General features: G+C 39.3%; 1 protein-coding gene across 9 annotated transcripts in view; it reads right to left on the bottom strand.

Annotated features, from left to right (window-relative positions):
• Window positions 1-967: 967 nt before the first annotated feature.
• DIDO1 (death inducer-obliterator 1) overlaps window positions 968-17,923 on the bottom strand; it is an 83,922-nt gene continuing 66,966 nt past the window's right edge. For all 9 annotated transcript variants that reach the window (XM_087889028.1, XM_034441321.3, XM_087889024.1 and 6 more), the window contains 5 exons: window positions 17,274-17,811; window positions 16,024-16,177; window positions 13,405-13,494; window positions 12,541-12,736; window positions 968-6,100 (listed from right to left, as the gene is read on the bottom strand). In XM_087889028.1, the coding sequence (XP_087745154.1) occupies window positions 2,811-6,100; window positions 12,541-12,736; window positions 13,405-13,494; window positions 16,024-16,177; window positions 17,274-17,811 (4,268 nt within the window). In that variant the 3' untranslated portion in view covers window positions 968-2,810. The remainder of the gene's footprint in view (window positions 6,101-12,540; window positions 12,737-13,404; window positions 13,495-16,023; window positions 16,178-17,273; window positions 17,812-17,923) is intronic.

The following is a 17,923-nucleotide window of genomic DNA, read 5'->3' as shown; positions in this document are numbered from 1 at the left end:
AGAAAATGTTTAATGCTTTTAATGTCTCTTGGGGGCATCCGTATCATTGCGGAATATATGCTGAAGTTCTCCTTTTAAGCTGCTGTAATAACTGAATATAATTTCCTTCTCTCCCTCCAATTGTCCAACTCTAAACAGCATACAGTTCCCTAATACATGTGGGATTTAAAACAATTCAAATCTCAGTGCAAAGAAAACAATACATTATAATAACAGAAAACCAGGACATCTACTCAGAAGAATGAAGTAAAAAGTTACAGCAAATAGTTTAAGGTTAAGCTGTTGAATTTTAATAGAGCTTAATCTAGTGATTAAAGCCCCAAGCTTAAACTAAGAGACTATGAATTCTAGTCCTGCCTTAGGCACAAAGGTTGGCTTAGACTAGCTGCTAGTCACTCTCAGCCCATAATGTCAGTCTCTGGTGACAAGCTGGTCAGCTAATTCTTGCTGCAACCAATATATCAATATGTGGTTGATATGGGAAAAAAAATCTGTATACTTTGTGAAGCAGTTCTATCTTGTCATGACAAGATATTCTCTCTCCTTTCATACAAATCAAATGTACTCTTATGACTCAAAAATAAATGGAGAAGATCAGAAATATTCCTGAAAGTTTAATTTAGTTGCTGGCCCAGAGGAAGGAGCAATCTATTTCTCAGATTTGAAAATGGTTTTGCATGTTTAACTGTATGAATCACCAACCAAGTCCTGCGTACTGGCAGTACCTTTCATATCCATCCTTTTCAAAAATTGAAAACTGGGTCTTGGATGTTGTGATCAGACGATTGCTATGCTACCTTAACACTGAAAAGATGCACAGTTCCATAATGGAGCCTCTCATAGCATTTCTTAATTGAAAACAACAATAAATATATATATGCAAGATCTGGCCATGTTTCCCAGATTATACTGCCACATTACTAGATTAATGCTCTGATCAGTACCTATAAAACTATTCATGCCAAGGTTTTCTGTAGATGTTTATTTGACTTACAGTAACAAAAATCTATGAAGTTCCACATTTAATGTACAATGATATATTCTGAAATATAAAATACAATTTACAGAAACTTTTGTCAAGTAAACCTAAACAACACTTGATTTAGTATACTTACATGTATGGTTTTAAGTTAGAAACTTCTTGAATAAAAAATTACATCATAGGTATTTGCATTCTATACCACCTCTTTTAATGTTTTGCAAAATATTTTGCAAACAGGCCATTTTTTTAATATCAGCATGTCCATGATGTTTAAAGACTAAGATGTACCAATATAAACTATAACTATGTAGTGATTTATTTATGGGGTAGTACTATTTATATTGCAGGTTTCAAAATGCAGATGTTACGAATTTAATTTTACATTTGCAAATGCTTACAAAAATATCAAAGTAACTGTTTATCTGTAAATGTATAAATCCAATTTAACTGGTAATGTTTTTCTATGTACTGTTTAGAATTATATAATGAACTTGAAGAATACAGAAAAAGTAATAGAATACTGTTTTTCACAGTAAAAAGCCTTCCCTTTTAAAGTACAGAATTGTTAGTAACGGCTTTATTTTTCCAATCTTTACAGAAATATTTACTTCCAATTTTATCACAGTAGCCATGAATTCATATGGACAGAATATATTCCTATCAAAATTAAGAATTTCAGTGCTGTTGGTGTTAGTAGGATAATTACCAGCATCCTGAAATCTCTCCCACTTAAGTTAGAACTTAATAGTTCTTCATCTTGGCTCAACTACACTGTCCTTAGTTCATGAATCTTTTTGACCGATAACCATAAGAAAAGTCAAACCCCTTCAACTCAGTGCTTGATGTATTAATCTTGATAATTATCCTTCCTCCCACTTTGTTCAGTCAATTTAGGTTAAAAAAAAAATCAATACCTGTTTTTGTAAAGCTTAGTAATATTGAGTAAAGAGGGCATTAATTTTCATTACACCTTTCATAAAAATAGAGTATTTTAAGAGTTTATTGATAAGAAAGGTAGTGATCTATCTAGATATATGTACTTCTTCTCTGAGCTCATAAATCAGTTGAAATTACATTTAAAATGCCCTCGTGTAAAATGTGAGTTTAGAAATTTAACATTTCTTATTCAAATACTCTGCAAATTACAAGTAAGTAGCAACACTGCTCTTCCACCATCATTTGTTAAGTACACAAAAGCCATTTAACTAGTTTAACTCAGGACAAAAATATTGATATTTTTGCTGTTATGTAGGAACAAAAAACACAAAAACACCATGTATTTGAAATGTAAAGTTATGGCTTCTAAAATCTTGTTTGAATTCTCATAAAATTATCAATTAAGTTATTGGAAAACACAACTTTGAAACCTTTAAAAGCAATGTGCTTTTTGAAGACAGTTCCCATTTTTTGTCTGCAAATGGAAATTCAAGATAATAAGGAAAACAAAGCCACCTCATAGAACTGTTAGGTCCCAACCACGATATTTCTCTGGGAGTTAAGTAGGATTCCTACAGGCCCCTACTCTAAAAAGACAAGAGCAGAAGTCCTATGCCCTACTGATTTCTTATCTGTACACAGGTGCTGGGATCAGTCAGGGAAGGACTGTGTCTTCTGTATCTGTAAGAAAACTTTTATGAACAAAACCTATCAAGTCCAGGTTTTTCCCTGCTTCCTATCTTAATATATTGCATTTACAATTCAAAATTCGTCTTTTATGAAAGCTTTTACCAAAGTATTTTCCAACAGAATATACAATATATACAAGTAGTACACAGTCAATTCTTACATGTTTCCCCCTTTACTTCTAAGGGACTCCTCGCTGAAGGGTCTACTTAGCAGAAGCAGCTTCCGGATGTGATGGCTTTTGGCTGCCCATCTGGGATTCTGGCTTAGAGTCTCTATCACATTCTGTACTTTTGCTCCGCTCCTTGCGGTCCCTTCCTCTATCTTTGTCGCGGTCCCTATCTCGGTCCCTCTCTCTCTCTCTCTCCCGGCTGCGGGCCCTGTCCCTGAATCTATCGTAGTCACGTTCTCTGCTTCTGGACCGGTTCCGTCTTCGATAAGAATCCCCTTCTCTGATCCTGGTTCTTTCCCGGTTCCTTTCCCAATCTTTGACCCGGTCTGAATCCCTTTCCCTGTCTTTATTGTAGTTTCTATCTCTGTTTTTATCCCATTCTTTCTCTTTGTGTCTCTCCCAATCTCTTTCCCTACCCTTATTCCAATTTCTGCCGCGATCCCTTTCCCAAGCCCAATTATGCTCACGATCCCTCCGTCTATCATCATTTCCTCTGTTTGATCTATTGTCTGATTTCTCCGGCTGCTCTAACACTTTTTCCTTATTGCCTCCCTCAAATCTTTCCCTTGGCCTCCCTTCAAAGCCCTGGCCTCTGTAGTCATTATTTCGACCCTCTCGAAAATCAGACGCTGGCCACTGGGCTTCTGATGAAGAACCCTGCCCTGAAATGTTAGGATGGGAAGAAGATGGTCCGGATTCATCCCATATCTCTTTCCTGTGTTGTGGAGGATGGCTTGGAAGATCCAAAAGAGGTCTGGGGGATGGTTTCATACTTTGTTGAGACTGTCCTGGAAAATTATGTCTGTTAGGGGCAGAGTCATTTTGTTCTGAAAACGAGGCAGGTGCCTGTCCCCTTGGTCCTCCAAACTGATGTGGTGCTGAGCCTCTCTGGTTTGGAAATCTGGGGGGTGGACTTCCTCTCCTCTCTTCAAATGGTGAGGGCAGAAGTCCCCTTGGTCCTGGCATGTGACCCGGTGCCGGTCCTCTTTGTCCTTCAAACTGATTTGGAGGAGGACCTCTTGTACCTCCAAAATGATTAGGCGATGGACCTCTTGGTCCTCCAAACTGAGTTGATGGGCCCCCTCTTTGATTTTTAAATTGATTGGGTGGAGGCCTCCTTTGGCCCCCGTAAGGAAATGGAGGTGGCCCTCTATTTCCTACAAACTGTGGAGGCTCAGAACCTTCAAACTGGCCAGGAGGACCGCTCACATCACGATACTGAGAATCTGAAAATTCTCTCTGTTCTGCTTGAGATTCTCTGTGATCTTCAAATTGAGAAGATGCTTTTTCTCTTGGCCCACCAGGAAACGATGGAGAAGGACCCCTATTTTCGACAAAAACAGGTGGGCCGTGTGGTGCAGAAAATAACGAAGGAATAGGTGCTCTTGGCGCTGGAAACCTGTTTGGTGGTGGACCTCTTTGTCCATCATTATTTGGTGGAACGTTATGTCCTTCATTAAATTGTTGGGGTGGACCCCTTTGCCCATGGAAATCAGAAGCACCACACAGCACCGGAGGGGCACCTTTTTGCCCAGCTGAAGGAAAAGGAGGCCCCCCTCTTACTTCCTCAGTTTGAATTGTAGAAGCCTCCCTCTGTTCGTAAAAATGGCCGGACTGAGGATTGACTTCACCTTTGTTATAATTCAATGGACCTCTTTCTGATTCAAAGTGACCAGGAATTTTCTCCTGAGGTGCAAATGTTGAACTTGAAAAAGAATCTCTTACGACCCCTGGAACGCTGTTATCCTGAGAGGCATTTGACCAAGTTACAGTCTGGGCATTATTAGAGCCTGAGAAAATGGGCATAAAACATGGGGTGGGAGGAGTAGGCAGCAATACTTTACGAATAGGCGCACTAGTGGGTGATTCAACGGAAGCAGGTTTATTTATAATTTCCGGGTGAATTTGCGGAACATTTTCATAACTGATAGGCACATTTTGTTCAGGGACAGCAGGACTCTGAGTTTCACCTGCCATCCAGGTTTCATTATGACGTTTCTCCTCTTTGTCAAACGCAACCTGGAGTGGACCTGAATAGCTGGATGGAGGGATCGGTCCAGCAGAAGGTTCTCCCTGTATCCCATGTTGCTTTATATTAAAGTCGACATTTTCATTACACTCAGTTAGGATTCTCCTAGCTTGTCGGGGATCTCTGCTTTGTCTGGGATCATTTCCTTGGCTGAAGAGTTGAGGCTGAATGGAGGAAGGAGGCATTTCGGATTTTTCAGGAACGGGTTTTTCGTGTTGGAATAACTCCGTTTTCGCGATGGATGGTTTGGGAGGCGGTGACATTAAAGCGTCGGATACCGAAAAATGAGCCATGGATACACCAACAGCTGCCCTTTGTTGCCTGAGTGCTTCCTCTTGTTCTTCAAGTTGCCTTTTCTGCTCTTCTATTTGTTTATTTAGCTCCTCAAGCATTTTCTGTTGCTCTACCAAGGATGGCGCAGCAGCCGCATCAGGCACAAAGGGGGCAGATGGGGTTATGGAGCTGTTTTTAGACTCTAAGTACATTTTATTAGGCAAATCTTCCACTGCGACTTTTGCTTCTTCTAAGATGGTTTCGTCTTCTGGATCGTAGGCTTCATCCTCTCGTTCCGAAGTTTCACAGCCCTTCTCAAGCCTGCTTTCGCCAGCCTGCATTTCAAAAGCTCTCTCCGGAGCATATTCTTCCTCGGGATCGTAAGGTCTATCATCTTCCTCCTCCTCGATAGCTTTGTCTTTCGACATCTGTCCAAACTGTTGCACGATGGGATCTATTAAAGGAGCAGCAAGCGGTCCTTCGTCAATCCCAGCCTGCGCTTCGGGCTTCGAGGTATGAAGAGCAGCTTCAGGTTCATTGGCGGCAGGGTCAAAGGACTTCTTTTTCCCGAAAAGGGTTTGCAAAATGTGATCAAGTGGCGTGGATGATTTTGAGGCTGAGGAACCAGCAGGAGACACTGGAGTAGCGGTAGCTCCTGACCCTGAAGCATTAGATGGTGCCACGGTGGTTGAGCTTCCTGCTTTAACGGATGACAATATTTTTAAGACAGAAGGTGCCATGGTTGAAGATGGCTCTGAAGGTGGAGGTGGAGGTGGAGGAGAATCAGGAGGTGTTGTACTGATCGTGGTTTCTCCAGAATACGAAGAAAATTTTGCACTTTTCTTTTCTTGCGGTGGAAGTGTGCTGCCCTTAGAGTAGCCTAATACTTCTGCTTCTTCTTGTATCTGGACTCGGCTCCTCTTCTCCTCAGGCTTTTCTGACTCCAATACAGCTGCAGGACGCTTCGTTTTTTGACAAATCACTAATCCAAGAATTAAATTTGGACGGTTTGATTCAAGACCTAAGGAGAAATGGAAGAAACAAGAATTTTAGAAGTTAAAGAGCCATTTTAAAAAATCATTTCATGTTTTAAGGTTAGGGAGAGTTACTAACCCTGGCAAGTACTTTTATTAACTAAAATAAACACTGGTATATTTGCTATTTTATTTATTCAATGATACAGTCAAAAGTTTACTACTAAAACAATTAGTTATGAAGTATGTTGATATGATTAAAAAATAATCATTTAATAAATTAGGAAAGAAAGTTATGCCATGTATCATGCTAAAATATTAACAAATGCACTATGGCAATGATGAATTATATCCATTAATGCTAGATATATTTATGTACCCTGTTTCCCCCAAAATAAGACATCCCTGATAATAAGCCTAATCGGGCTTTTGAGCGCATGGCAATAAGGCCAAGCGCTTATTTCAGGGTTCAAAAAAATATAAGACAGGGTCTTATTTTCGGAGAAACACGGTAATAGAACTGTTAATTATTATTTTCACATATTCAGTTACAGAATGATAACCAGATGATGGTATGTAAAGTACCATAAATTGTTGAAAATCATGGCCATGAAAATATATATAGCAATTCATTAGTCTGTATTCCATAAGTGTGGGGTTCAGTTTTAAACATGCTACCTGTATTATAACAATATAGTATGTTTTACATTTGAGGTTATTTTTGATTCAGCTTTCCAAATTCTATAATTGATTACATATTCCTTGGCCCATTATAATTGAGCTAAACTATCAAACTGAAACACATCAATCAGTATGTGGACATATTTTTATGTTTTTCATCATGGATCACATCATTTGCAAAACTGAAATTTGCAGTACAGATTCATGAAATTGAAATGTTTGTGAACCCTTTTGAATTTTTAGTATTTCTGCATCAATATGACCTAACAGCTGATTTATTCTCCATACGTGCTATAACTAGATTTTTAAAAAACCCCAATTAAGCAAATAGGTCAAAAGTACTGGGTGGCAAGAGTACGTGAGCCTCTAGGATTGTTGGCTCATTTGAAAGTGAAATTAGACTCAGGGGTTTCAGTCAATGGGGTGTCACACCAGGTGTGAATGTGGAAGGTCCTGCCTTATTTAAAGAACAGAGTTCTGGGAAATCACTATCACAGCCTGATCTTCGCAACACAGGTTAGGTGGAACTATGTCATGCCTGGAACTGAGAAAATTTCTCAGGATTTCCCAAAAAGCAGTTGTTGGTGTTGGGCTAGAAGAGGTTCCAAAGAATTTGGAGTCCACCAGTCTAGTGCTGGGCAGATCATGTACAAAAACAGGCAACTCAACATCACTGTTCATCTCCTAGGAGTGTTCTGCCAACTAGAATCACACAAAGAGCAAGGCATGTGATACTCCATCAGGAGAAGCCCGGGGTAACATCTGACCGAAGGCCTCTTGCACTGGAGAATGTCAATGTTCTTGAGGCCATCGTGGTGGCGAGCCTGAGAGGGTTGCAAGGAGAAAGCCACTACCCTCCTGAAGAACTTTGTTGCTCTCTACAGTTTGTGAAAGATCACATGGACGAACCAGAAGGGAAGAATGTTCTGTGGATGGATGTGACCAAGTTAGAACTTGAATGAGAAGCGTGATGTGTTTTCGAAAGGCAAACAACGCCTTCCAGGAGAACTTATCTCAACTGGGAAGCATGTTGGTGGCAGTACCATGGTTTGGGCCTGTTTTTCTGGCTCTGGACCAGGTCAGCTTGCCCTCATTGATGGAATTCTGAATTTTGCCAGCAAATTCCTGATGCTTGTGAAAAGAAGATGGGTTATACTGTATATTTCCTGTTCAGGTGGGAAGACAGAGAAACTATATTTTTGACGTCTAGATGATCACTTCTGCAAGCTTTCAAGGATGTTCCTCGTTTAGGACTGGTCAAATGGAAACTCCTGAAGGACTGTGACACTTCTCCTTTCGCCTCTGCCCCTTCTTCAACCCCAATCTGATCCTTTATTCCTAGCTGGTATTCACACCGACGCCAACTTTGGTTTGCCTCATCCCCCAAGATGACTGCCCTACGACCGTCAAACAAGTTTGAACTGGGATACAAGCAATACATTTCATGTTTTTGAGGGAATTATTAGCATGAAAGAAAAAAATTCCCCAGCTATAGAAAAGCTTTCATCAGCATGAAATACAACTCTATCCTATCGTGCTGATAAGGGTCAGCAACTTCAGACACTGTTGATGCCACTGTGTCACCTGGAGGTTTTCCTTCTTAAAACTAATCCTAAACTTTATTGCTGGAAAGTTGCTACTCTTGAGAAGTGTGTATTGGTGGGGGTTTTGTAGGAATCTGACAATTCATCGGTGGATATGAAAGCACACTAAGTTCTGGACAATGATAAAGATTGCTATTGTTGGAAGGTGATGATAGCCTGTAGTACAGCAACAAGTATAAGGCCATTCTGTTGTATAGCCTTTATAATTTAAATGCTAAAAGTGCTGGTATAGCTTTAGTAAGTAAAAGCTTTGCAAGAGCACATTTTGAGAGCAGGGGTGGCTGGTGGACAACTCTAATTTGCATAAATTAGTTATTTTACTTCCCCTGCCCTGCTGAGACAGGTAATCCTTGATTTACGACTACAACTGGGACCAGAATTTCCATTGCTAAACAATACAGTTGTTAAGTGAGTCACGCCTGATTTTATGACTTTTTTCTCTTTTTTTGCCATGGGTGTTAAGCTAACACTGCAGTTGACGAATGAATCATGCGGTTGCTAAGCAAATTCAAATTCTGCCATTGACTTTGCTTGTTGGAAACTGGCTGGGAAGGCCGCAAATGGTGATCACGATTCCAGGACTCTGCAACCGCCGTAAATACATTGAACATGACAGGCCTACTTAAAATTAAAGTTTTTGTAGTTTCCACCTTGGATATATTAGAGCAAGAGATAATTATTGCTTCTGAAATAACTGAGTTTTTATTCTTTTTTAAAAAACTGTACTCTGGGATTCAAGTAAAACAACAGTTTGAACTCTAAAATGGAGACTATTGATGTAGAATATTCCTTGAATGTACTTGTAAAATAATCCTACTACATATTGCTAGCTACGTACAACTGATGCTTTATTTCAAAACAGGTACAATTTATCATACAAAACATTCGATCGAAAGAGACAATTACCATTTTGTATAAAATACTTTTATTGAGATCATATAATGAAAGTAGTAGTTCATCTTTGGATCTGGGGAACATTTATGATTTTACATCTTTCTACACATTCATCCATACTACAAAGAACTCCTTGTGTGAAAATACTCTAGCTAATCATATTCATCAAAATTACTAGTACACAAATACTGTTCAGTGTTTCCTTTTGAGAAAGTGTGTTTTGAGAATTTCCTGGTCCCTGCCTGTATTATAATTCCCATCTCCTAACTAAAATGACAGCTACAAGTGTGATGTTGTGATTGCCAATGTACTTGCATAGGAATTGAGAATTTATTGTACAGAGTACCATCATTCCATTCTCAAAAGTACATTGAAATATGTACTGATTAAACCATCCATAAAAGTTGGGATATTCCAGGATGGCAAAGCAAATCAGTATTAAAAAAAACTGCAGAGAACAAGTGACTTTTTAATGTGCAAAAAAAATGTAATGTTTGATCATATAAGGCAAAAACATAATAAATTCCCGAGAAATGTTGACGGTTGCACAATGCACCATCCCAATGTTGTAACCATCCCAATGCTGGGATCTGTTCCTGTGGGACAGATCCAACAACTGGTGCTAAGTAAAACTATCTCTTTACCTGATGGATTCTTCTACTCGTTGGATATGGAATCATTTCTCCACAGCTCTTCCAAATCGTTATGTCCAAGATAACATGGTACAGATATGTCAACTTATGTACATTTGACAGAGCAAGAATGGTTATTATTTAGAGGTGATTCCAGGCCTGCCTTTCCTGACTTTCAAGTTGCCAGAGAATGCATCACAGCTTCCTTTTCGCCAGAACTTAAATGAATAATTATAACAAAGCAATCTATTACAGAGACTGTATTTTTAGACCTGACTGTTTTAGCCACCAAATTAACCGATTTAGAATGGTTCTTTGGGGATTAGTTTTCCAAGGATGCATGCAATCTTCAGAAGAATATCTGTGGAGTTCATCAAGATGTTGATAACTATGGATCTTTCCTCAAGAATACAGAACATTTTGCAATGTTCAAGGAATATTCCCAATTCTTGCCAGCCTCAGGATTTGCCCAATATGTCTTAAACTGAGTACTCTACCAGGACCAGAGGAGCAGAATTTTAATATTGAAAGCTGCAATTGGAGTGCTTCCTGCCAGTGATTCATAGAACCAATATGTCCCCCTCACTCGCTTTCATTTATCCAGTAGCTGCTGGAAGAAGAACCTCCTTGCCAAAATTATAAATTGATTATTGGTAGAAAGATTATGAATGTATGCTAAAATTTCACTTGTGTGTTCTGACCTAGGCTAAGCAGGAATTGGTCCTGGCAAAACCTCTTTTATTTACAAGACTGTGAATTACAAGAGCCTTGGTAGTACACTGGTCTAAGGCACCCTGTTATTAAGCTGGTTATTAAGACCAGCTGCCTGCAATTACTGCAGGTTCGAATCTCTCCAAGGCTCAAGGTTGACTCAGCCTTCCATCCTTTCTAAGGTAGGTAAATTGAGGACCCAGTTGTGGGGGCAATAAGCTGACTTTGTAGAAATATACAAAAGGATGAAGGCTATTGCTGAGCACATTGTAAGCCACCCTGAGTCTCCAGAGAAGGGCGGCATATAAATCAAATTAAAAAAAAAAATTACTTTCATTCACAGTCAGCAAGGTTTGTCCAAACACTTTTTCAAAGGAATATTTTTCAACACACCTTATCTCGCTTGGCAACTCAGAGTAAGGCAAAACGTGGCACAAAGTCTCTTAAGAGTCACAAACAGAACTTTCACTCTTGAAACTACCGAACGAACAAATTGTTTCCTGCAAAAGCCCCCTCCCGGTTCGCTCCTCTTTTGTTTCCTATGGGAGGGGCCACTCATCTCCAAGGTGTGGCTTTACTCCCAAGTCGACCCTGCTTTCTGAGTTGTTCTTGTCTTCTGGAAGCTCTGTGCATGCTCACACTGGGAATGGGCTCCAGCTGTTCCTCTGCTTCACTGCTGTCTACTTCCCACTCTGCTTCCGATGCAGAGCCCTTGTCCGAGCTTTCCCCAGCCCCCAGGACTGGCCCACGTTCCTCCTCAACCTCCTCCCTGTCTGACTCTGCTGGCCAATGGCGGGCCACAACAATGTGATATTCAGGCTGGCCAATTTAGCACTGCACTAGCTATGATTATACAGAGATTTTCAGTGGTAAAAAAAGACGGCAGAAAGGGGTTTGAAGATCCAAAGTAAGAATAGTGACTTCGGTAAAATGAGAATGTTTCTTGTTTTCTTTAGTTCTCGTCTGCCTGCATTTCTGGATCCAGAGAATTTCAGAGCAATCCATTTACTGGAGCAAACATTTACATTTTGCTTTATACATGTAGCATACAGACATTCTCTCTTCAGAATGGGCAGAAAACTGTATGATCTCCGAGATCAGAAATGTGGAAGTATAGATATTTAATTTTTTATTTCTATAACTACATAAGAATGTGCAACGATGATGTGATGTGCCATCATGATAGTATCAACTCTTAGCGACCACATCAGATTTTTCTCCAGGATACCTCATAACATGCAATACTTGTTCACTAAAGTCTATTATTAGGCAAAAAAAAATCTACTTTCAAAACTAAGGAATGAGCTCCGATTCGGATGTTTTTATTAGAATATTCCATCCCATGTATCAAAAGCTTGATTGAGGTGATGTCACAGGAGGAAATAAGGCCTTGGTGTTATGTCTCATTTGCAACTTTAAAACTTTGGATTTTCTTCTTCCTTTACTTCACTTGGAAACTTTTGTACCCAAATCTAGAGATCTTGTAAGATTTGGGACGTGAGAAATCAAGTTTAGTCAGAACATACCTGCTTATATAAAATGCCATTCAACAATGGGCAAGCAGATTCTACTGTTCAACTTGAATTTCATTGTGTAAACTGCTAGGAAGATACTATTCAAAGCTGAAGCATGTTATGTTGTGTATTAATGTTGTAAACCTTGGCTAATATGTCTACAACTGTTTTAAAGAGAAAGAAAAATCTTGTACTTTAGGGAAACAAATTGTAGACACATACACACACACACACACACACACACACACACACACACACACACACACACACTGAAAAATTATGTTACGTACTTTTAACAGTTGTTATGTTTGTACGCCACCTAGAGTTATAGTTTTGCGAGATGGGTGAATATGCTAAATAAATGAATGTAGTGTGTTATATCTGGAGTAATGCTTGTAGCTGTAAGTTGGGAACGGAAGGTATGTTGTGTTTCCTATCGTATATTGCTTACCTGGTCCCTCAAAAGGCAAAAGTTTGGATGGAATGGGATCCTTAGCCCTGAGGGGAATCAAATACAGATCCTTGACATGCCTGTTGTTATTAGCTACAACTCCAAATCGGCACCGGCTGCTAAAATAAGAGTAGAGAGAGATGTAGGCAGCTTCCTCCTCTTCTGTTGCTGGGTGGAAACGGATTAAACACAATTCCTGCAATATAAAAATATAAAGGAAAAATACTGACTCTTTAAAAAAAAAAAGAGCAAGTAAAAGCAACATACCCTAAGGAAACACGTATGTTAGAAAGAATTCGTCCAGAATATTTGTGGCAAACTCAAAGGTGGTGTAAAGTTTTTAAAAAGTTGTCTTAACTAATCCTTCTTTAAAAAAAAAAAGTCCCCACCAATTTATGAAACCCAAGGTAGTGAAAAATAATTATTAGCAATTCCAATTTTACTTCATTCTAATATGTATTGTTTTTTTTAAATTAATATTTGGGGGTATAAACAAAAGCCCTGGAACAGGCCAGCAAAAATTCTTACTAATCTTAAATCAAAGAAAAAAGCACTAATAATATATTGTTATCTTTTAAAAATACCCACAATCATATAATGCTGATTTACAAAGCTCACCAATAAAGCTTACTTTAGAAAATATGGCTGACAGCAGCTGAATGGCACAATTCTTTTAAAGTTCCTGCTATTCAAAATATTTAGAGTGGAACACATTAGCTATTGTTTGTGCAAGTAATTCAGACTGAGGTTAACTCCAGCCTTGGGCAACAGAATCACTATGAAGATATATTCGGCCCCAGTTGTTATATCATCAGCCTCATCATCATCATTTCAAATGGATTACAGAACTCCACACTTGATTACCTTTGATACGGAGGATTTAAGTTTGCCAATATAATCCCACACTGTTTTTGGTGAGATCCTCCCTCCGATATGAATTGTATCTGGTAAATCCTAAAGAGAAAACATGAGAAATAGATATAATTTGAGGGAATGTTTTCTGTCCATACTTTAACAGCTAGACTATAAAGGGGAGTCATATTGTGGGGCCTCTCTGAGCTTGCTTGTTTTCTTGCAGAGGTTTTATTACCCAACTAGGTAATGTTATCAGCGATCACTGATAATATTACCTAATTGGGTAATGAAATGTCTGCAAGAAAGAACCAAGCTCAGAGAGTATCAAGAACCCCACATTTCAACCTGAGGTACAAATATTATAAGAGTCCTATTCTTATTTTTTTATAAACAGGGCTATTATTCTCTCCTTACTATCTAATTACTTGGCGCAACATTAAAGAACTTGAGGACTTCAAGGTGTTGCTAATTTGCAACGTCCAACACTCTCAGCAAGAATAACTAAGGGTGAAAGCTGTTAGGTGACATCCTGAAAACCAAGGGCTCTGACCTAGGACATTAATCGAAAAAAACACCCACTGGACACTGCTTTCCTCTCATAAGAATCAAAATGCATAATCTCATTTTGTCTACATAAGTAGGCAGTTTTTATGTATGCAATTATTACCTTGGCATGGTACAGGAAAAAAATATTATTAAATTTGCTTTTAATTTTTTGCTAGATTAAAAATATATAGCATATCTACTGAACAGATGATCAGGGGAAATGCCAGCCTGATGTGATGATGTTAAACTAGGACTGGGAAGACGCTCCGAGGTAACTTTGGGATTGAATGTTATACGCCACCATGTCTGGCTGGGGAATTCTGGGAGTTGAAGTCCACAAGTATTAAAGTTGCCAAGGTTGGATACCCCTGCTATAGGCAATGCAGTTGTCTCAGCAATTCACTATTACCATTACATGCTTTGTTTGTGCTCAGTTTTATCTTTCAGAACAACCGTTTTGGGATTTTTGTTTGTTCACTTTAGTGAGAAAAAACATGTTTGGGAGCATTGGGAGGAATTCTGGCCATAGAATAAAGATCTGTAGATATATAAAATTGAAGCTAGTCAACTTCCTAAATGTATTTCAATCTTGGAAATCCTTAAGAATCAGAGGGAGGCCTGCTGCAATGGGTTATAAATGGTGAATTGCCACCTGTGAGAACCGAATAGAATAGAATAGGATTCTTTATTGGCCAAGTGTGATTGGACACACAAGGAATTTGTCTTGGTGCATACGCTCTCAGTGTACATAAAAGAAAAGATACATTCATCAAGAATCATTAGGTACAACACTTAATGATAGTCATAGGGTACAAATAAGCAATTGAATCATATTAGGAAACAGTCAATATAAACCGTAAGGATACCAGCGACAAGGTTACAGTCATACAGTCTGTGGGAGGAGATGGTGATAGGAACGATGAGAAGATTAATAGTAATGCAGCCTTAGTAACTAGTAAATTTTTACTAGTAACTAGTAAATTTAACAGCATTTTCAACATCACTACTCCTTCTCCCTCTCCCCCCAACTATGATTCTCTTAAAACTCTGTCTTCAACCAGGCATTCCATGAGATAAAGGTCAGCATCATTTTTCCTCTGCTCCTTTTACATATTATGAATGTTTTTAATTATTGCGATTTTATGGTTACTTTTGTATTATGGCTTTTTTTAGAAATTCAGTTTGCAAATCATTGTAACCTGTTTGGAACCCAGAAAGCAGTATGCAGGTGGGTCAAAGAAGTAAATTAAGGGCTTCAGTCACAATAGCTGCAAAATATGGAGTTTCCACCAATAATCAAATATTGGAAATTGGAACCTCTCTTTTCTGGATTGGCTGTTGGTGCAAAGTTGTTAGAAGAAACTTACTTGCATCTAGGTAGAAACATTAAAATTCCCTTGTAAATATGTAAGTACAATTTCCTTCACTATTAAGTTTACCATCCGGGTCTGAACAGTCTATTTCCTACTTGGACCAAAATCATTTAAATTATTTTTAAACAGTTGATTTCCTAAGCTCTCTGACTAATTTATACATAATGTATAATTAAGGTGCTACATACGGTATTTTTAATTCTTAAAAGACAATTAGAAGCAGTCCTCATATATACAAGAGACTCCCCCCCTCTCAAATATGACCCAGATTCAAAGTTCGAATAGCCGCCCACCTGTTCATGTGATTGCATTTTGGAGGTTCAGAAAGTGGCCCACATCTACAATAGTCAGTTGGCAGCACCTGACAGTCACATGTCTATGATACTGGGTTTTTTTTGCTGGCAACTGACTTTTACTTCAGGTTTCCAGCAAAAAAATTCATCCATTTCAGACAGTGGAGTCGCTTAATGACCACTGTGTTTGCTTAACCAGATTTGCCTAACCACCATGATGATTCACTTAACAACTGCTACAAAAAGTGTCATGAAATCATGTCAGTCACGTGACAACCCACAATGATCGGCACGACTTCTGAGCATAATTCCAGCCTCAATTACAGTTGTAAGTCGAGGGCATTTTACCTGTAATGAAACAAAATTAGTTTCCAGAAGTGTCCACACAAAAAGCAGTAAACATTTCAAAATCCTACCTCGCTGAGATAATCGAAGCACCCGGAGACCGGATAAGCTTTGGTGACAAATTTAGCCACACTTTGCATGTTGATAAAACCTTTCCAAATGGTATTCAGACGAGAAAGAAACAGGGATGTATCTCCTTCCGGAGGGGACCAAATCTCTGACATACTGCAAAACCAACAAGAAAAGAAAAAGTCTCAAAATGTTTCCCCACTCCAAACATTTTCAGTATTTCTACTATAATGCAGCCATATAAATTTAAGCTGGTGTTTTTCAACAGTGGCTATCTGAGGAAGTGTGAACTTCAACTCCCGGAATTCCCAGCAAGGCTGGCTGGACAATTCTGGGAGTTGAAGTCCGCACCTTTTCAAGTGGCCAAGGTTGAGAAACACAGTTTTATGTTAACTCAATCAATGCATCAGAATTCAGAATTGCAAGTTACTCAGCACTAAATCCAGCTTTCCACAATTTGCTGGTTCACATAAATAAGACTGCTTTTCTGCCAAGGAGGAGATGGACACATATGATCCTTTGGGTTGGGGCAACGCTTATGATTTGCTTGTTCCACAGTCCCTTCATTACTTTGCATAGCTATCCAACCTAGAACTTAGAAAGAAATTTCCTGACAAGTCAGAACAATTAATCAATGGAATAGTTTGCCTCTGGAAATTATGGGTGCTCCATCCCTGGAGGTGTTTAAGAAGAGACTGGACAACCATTTGTCCAGAATTGTATAGGGCTGTGATGGTGAATGTATGGCATGCATGCCAGAGGTGGCACGCAGAGCCCGCTCTGTGGGCACGCGCGCCATCGCCAGCTGCTCTTCCGGTTTCCGTTGCGCGCATGTGCACCAGCCAGTTGCTCTCTTCCTGTTTCTGGCGTTCCGGTGTGGATGTGCATTCCAGTTTCAGCGCTCAGTGCCGAAAAGGTTAGCAGTCACTGGTATAGGGTCTCCTGCTTGACTAGAAGACCTCTAAGGTCCCATCCAACCCTATTCTTCTATGTATTAACTAATTTAGTTTAAAGTCTTTTAGACCTATTATGGTATTTGATCAACTGCATTGGCAATCTGGTTAGAAGAGTTTTAATATATCTACTTATGTAGGCAGATGATAGATAGATAGATAGATAGATAGATAGATAGATAGATAGATAGATAGATAGATAGATAGGGAGAGAGAAAGAGAGACAGACAGACAGACAGACAGACAGACACTTTGTGTTATAGGCTATGATCGTACCCTAATTCCAGGACATAGCATACCTGGCATTTAAAGATGATGGGCCTGCCACGTATCTTGGATCTGATGAAGACGGTTTTGTTAAAATAGACTTTGGAGCTGATAAAACAGGTCTTAATATTTCTGGCTTGCTCTCTGCTACAGAACCTTTGTCAGGACCAGAAGCGGGATGCAACGGAGAAATCCCAACAGAACCAGAAGCTGCAGAGGTGCTCACAGCTGTTCTGGGATCTTTGCCAGAAACAGTCACTGTCGTGATAACCCCGGTGGTGTAGGATGCGGAATAGGCTGAATTCTCCATGGATAGAGAAGATTCTGAGTTGTTTTGCACTTGGGATAAAGGAATGTAAGTTCTTTCCAAGCTTGGCTGAGCTACTGTCTCAGGTTCAGCAATGGCTTCTGAGACGTTCTCCAGATCTTCCCCTTTTACCACCTCCATGTCAACTGCTGGTGTTGAGCTTTCCATTTTGGACTTAGCTTCTGACTTTGATTCTGTCTTCTTAGCAGCTGATGATTTGGGCTTTTTTGAAGTCGATTCTTCATCAGAGGCAGAAATCTGACCTGTATTGTAATCAAAATGAACATGTATCATCGCAACAGGGTTTGGGGCTATAACATATGGTTTCATGAACAGGGGGGCAGAGAATGAACAAGCAGCATCGTGAGCCTTATA

The sequence above is a fragment of the Pantherophis guttatus genome, chromosome 3 (genome assembly GCF_059756535.1).
Source record: "Pantherophis guttatus breed Tessera chromosome 3, ASM5975653v1, whole genome shotgun sequence".
NCBI classification, from domain to species: domain Eukaryota; kingdom Metazoa; phylum Chordata; class Lepidosauria; order Squamata; family Colubridae; genus Pantherophis; species Pantherophis guttatus.
The sequence above is the reverse complement of the archived record's forward strand: the minus strand, read 5'-3'. Positions and strand labels throughout refer to the sequence as shown.